At 62.0% G+C, this 3,806-nt stretch overlaps 2 protein-coding genes across 2 annotated transcripts; both read left to right on the forward strand.

The window, feature by feature from the left end:
* Positions 1–641: 641 nt before the first annotated feature.
* Positions 642–833, forward strand: POSPLADRAFT_1140477 (hypothetical protein; the record flags this gene model as incomplete). The annotated part of the gene is made up of 1 exon (XM_024485177.1): positions 642–833. A coding segment is annotated over one exon (192 nt), but the record flags the coding sequence as incomplete, so codon positions are not given.
* Positions 834–2,351: 1,518 nt separating this feature from the next.
* Positions 2,352–3,134, forward strand: POSPLADRAFT_1139548 (hypothetical protein; the record flags this gene model as incomplete). The annotated part of the gene is made up of 2 exons (XM_024485055.1): positions 2,352–2,670; positions 2,716–3,134. The coding sequence occupies 2 exons, from the start codon at positions 2,352–2,354 to the stop codon at positions 3,132–3,134; spliced, it is 738 nt and encodes a 245-aa protein (XP_024339970.1).
* Between the last annotated feature and the right edge of the window lie 672 nt (positions 3,135–3,806).

The following is a 3,806-nucleotide window of genomic DNA, read 5'->3' on the forward strand; positions in this document are numbered from 1 at the left end:
TGCCGCCGGACGTTGTCCTCTACACCCGCGGCAGTCGATGGCGGCCGTGGCCTCGGCAGCAGGACCATCCACGCCTCTGAACGGCGCGTACTGCGCGTCTGTCGCAGGCCCGGAGCGGCAACACCGCTAACGGCGTGCACGAGCATCCCGTGGCAGCGCGACTGACACCGGAATGCTCGCAGCAATAGCGCAAGACAGAGGAGACGCACGCTGGACCCACCGAGGAGCTTAAACACCTGCCCAGGCTGCGGAGACAGCGTCTGCGTGGACACGTTCGGACGCCGCTGAAGGGGCCGTTGCGGGATGAGCCTAGAAGGAGAGCACCACCGGCCGCGTTCGTCCGCGACGTCGGCTGGGGGAGTGGAAGCCTGGGGACGAGCCGCGCGTGGACTGTTCGACCGACCGCGCATGGCAGCGCCGTGTTGTGGGCCGGCATACAGAGGACGACCAGCACGCCATGCAGCGCGAGAGGGGCAAGCAGACTCGCCGCCCGCGCAAGACGAGGGAGGGAGGTATAGCATCAAGATGGTCGCCGTGGTACGTGGTTGCCGTGCCCTACCTGTGGCTCCCGGTAACGTTTTCCTGCATGTGTACGTCAGATTCCTACCATATGCAGATCTCCCGCGACCTGACGCGTGCAGCCCGCAGCCCGGCACTACGTCCGCGCGCTGGACGCACGAGGATCCAGCGAAAGCGCGATGAGCTGCAGCAGACGCAGGGACGACTTGCGGGGCCTGACGAGCATCACATATGCGACGTCCCGCGGCGCGCTGCCGACGATGCCCATGCCCGTGTCCCAGATCGACGCTGCCTTCTCATCGCGCCGCGCATGATCATGCACAGGCTGTCCCGGCTCCACGAACGGCGACTCGTCTGCGCGCGATGCGTGTCCAGGACGTCGTGGGTTCATCCGTGGTGCCGCCTCCCGTGCCGAGGATCACCAGGAGGCCACAGATGCCGTCGCGTTGAGCGGGCAGACCGGAAGACGGACGCGCGGCGTGCGTAGCGGTCGTTTGTTGTCTGGTGTCCTGCACGGGCGCAGCGGGCGAGTCGTAGAGCGGGCGGGCAGGACCAGGAGGGGGAGGCCGTCTAGTGGTGGACTGCATGCAGTGAGCGCGCTGGGGATGGTGTCTCAACGTGACGACGTCAGCGGGGGCGCGGGTGCCTCGAAGGGCTTATGCTACAAGCCGGACAGTGTGAGGGTCAGAGCTTGTGCGCAAGCGCGCGGTGTGCGGTGACGCTTGAGCAGGCAGAGAAATCGCGGGGACACCCGCAGGCAGAGCGTGAGGAACGTTCGACCGGTCGCACGACCACGCACGCACAGTCACGACATGAGCGCGCACGATCGCCATTGTATGGGGATGAAGCAAGGATTTACGTGAGGGACGCACGACGACAAGGCTAAAGGCTACAGGAGGGGCACGTGCGCGGACACGCTGTGCAGGAACGGAGGACGCGGACACATAGGGCGTCATAAGACGATGATCCGGGGACGCGACACGCGTGAAGGGCTGCAGGAACGCGTCGCATGACGCGGGGAGCGTGCGCAATGGCGTGAGCGGCGGTGTCACCCACCCGTCACCTGCGCCGTATATGTACGTGCGACGTGGGCACGGGCGCGCGGGCGTACCTCTGCCTCGCTTTCTGCTTTCCTCTGCTCTGCGAACTTGCTTTCCTCTCACATACTGACGACGACCATCCGACGACCTTGGCTATTAGGGGCTTTTCATGGCATGGCGGGGCGCAGTGGCTGGACGCGGCTACAGAACCCGCGAGACGAGAACAGACCGCCGCCGTACGACGGACCGAGCGCGAGCACGAGCACAAGCGCGACACCACAGGCGAGACGAGGCAGCAGCGCATCACAAACCAGACGAGAAGACGAATCGGTGTTAGATTACGTCGCATCACTGCGCGCAGGCGGTGAGTAGCGGCACATCCATTTCGGGGGGAAGAGCCGCATAGCCGGGGATGCCAGGACCCCTGAGAAACCCCCTCAGAGCTCCGATCCCGCGCAGAACCCTTTTCGGGGGTCAGCCCTTGGTCGATTTCCGGGGAAATGCACATAACCTCGCCTCGTTCCGGTTCTTTTCGGGGATATATGGGATCTAACATCGAAAGGTTCGCTCACAGTTGCTAAATTCGCATTTGGGGGCGTCCGGCATGTAACCTGACCACTGTTCGGGCTCCATTTCGGGGATTGACATGTAACACTTTCGCTCCTTTTCGGGGGGTTCGAGCTCGGAGCTCTGGCGGGACTCTCAGGGGTCCTGCAAGTCCGGGCTATCGCGATAAGGTTGGGTGCTCTCAGCCACCGACGACGGCAAAAAGCAGGCAGAGGCCTGGGCACGATGACTCGGGCGACGCTGTGCTTCTGCTTCTACGTTTGCTTCTGCTTCCCCTCCGGCGCCTTGTGTGGTCCGTTCAGGCACGTCAAGCTGTCAGACCAGCGCCCTGGGCTTATCACGGCCGCGGCGAATGCACCCACTGCCGCCTTTGGTCTTATATCGCCTGCTTCTTCCCTCGTAACTTCGCCCACTGCTAATCCCCCTTACTCTCTCTTACTCCAAGTCTCTTTCCTGGCTTTGCTCATCTGCTATGGCCGCAGACAACGACAGCATCAAGTCGGGCACTTCCTCCCAGCGTTCCGTCTCCCGCGGACGCGACTTTGTGCGTAGCCCCTGTCGCACCTAGCGCGCTCTTCTCCTCTGACAGACGTCCGTCGCCCATCACAGCAATCGTCCGGGCGCGGTGGCGTTGGCAACATTCGCAGGACTTCCATCGACCCCAACTCTCCCAAAACACCCAACTTCAATCCCGAGGATGATGTGACTATGAACCGCGGTCGAGAGCCGGCGCAGGCTGGGGACAAGGACAGGGTGAGTGTTTTTGCTCTGCAGTGTTCTTTTTTCCCCTTCGACTTTGTCCCCCCTTCGCGGCCATCATCTTTCGAGCTTATCGCACGCGACCGTGTCTTCGCCGATATTACCTTTTTCGTCACTCTCTTTCGCGTTCAGATACCGGACCGTTTACCAACACGCGGTCTTGCGTGTGAGCCCAGTCGTTCTTCTCTCGTCTTGACGACGACGCACCGCCATGGCCGAGGTGCGCCCGACGTGTGCACTGCTTCGTGAAGCAGCGATCGCGCGCATACAGCCACGGATGTCGGGCAGAATCACGTCCCGCCGGGCGAAGGCCATCAGACACCGCATGCCCTGCTGAAGACGTAAAGTGCGTTGTGCGTCAGTCCTTATCAGGGCTGTTCGTGCTTTGCAACAGCGTTTTCGCGCATACAGTCTCGGACGTCGAGCAGGCCTATACAAGCGACTGATCTGCTCGTGAGCGCGGGAACTACGCGCGCCACTATCAGGGCGGGAGGGATCGCATGTGATTGCCTGACTCCCATCAGCTAGCGTCTGATGTGGTGCGGCCTGCCATTCAAGGCAGTACGATGTCCCGCGGGCACTTCTGGCGCAAAGCCCGTCTCATAGTCTGGTGGTTATTCTCTTGTCGCGGTGCTCGCGTGCTGGTTTATCGCGTTCGTAACAGCCTCAGAGGGTTATATTAAGGCGTGTCAAGCGCATATATGCGCTTGTCACTCGGTGCTTTTCTGTTCGCGACGACTTACTGGGCCCGTAATCGGGCGCTCACGAGCTTTTTCGACACCTCCATCGTCTTTTTGAACGGGCGTTGAATGTGCGACATTTCGGCGATGTCGACTGACGATCTAGTACGTTGATTCCGCGCTCCGTGTGCAGGCTTGGGCCAAACAGCGGCCTGCGTCGTGCCCTTGCATACCACTGCCC

Source organism: Postia placenta (genome assembly GCF_002117355.1).
Source record: "Postia placenta MAD-698-R-SB12 unplaced genomic scaffold POSPLAscaffold_5, whole genome shotgun sequence".
Taxonomy (NCBI): Eukaryota; Fungi; Basidiomycota; class Agaricomycetes; order Polyporales; family Adustoporiaceae; genus Rhodonia; species Rhodonia placenta.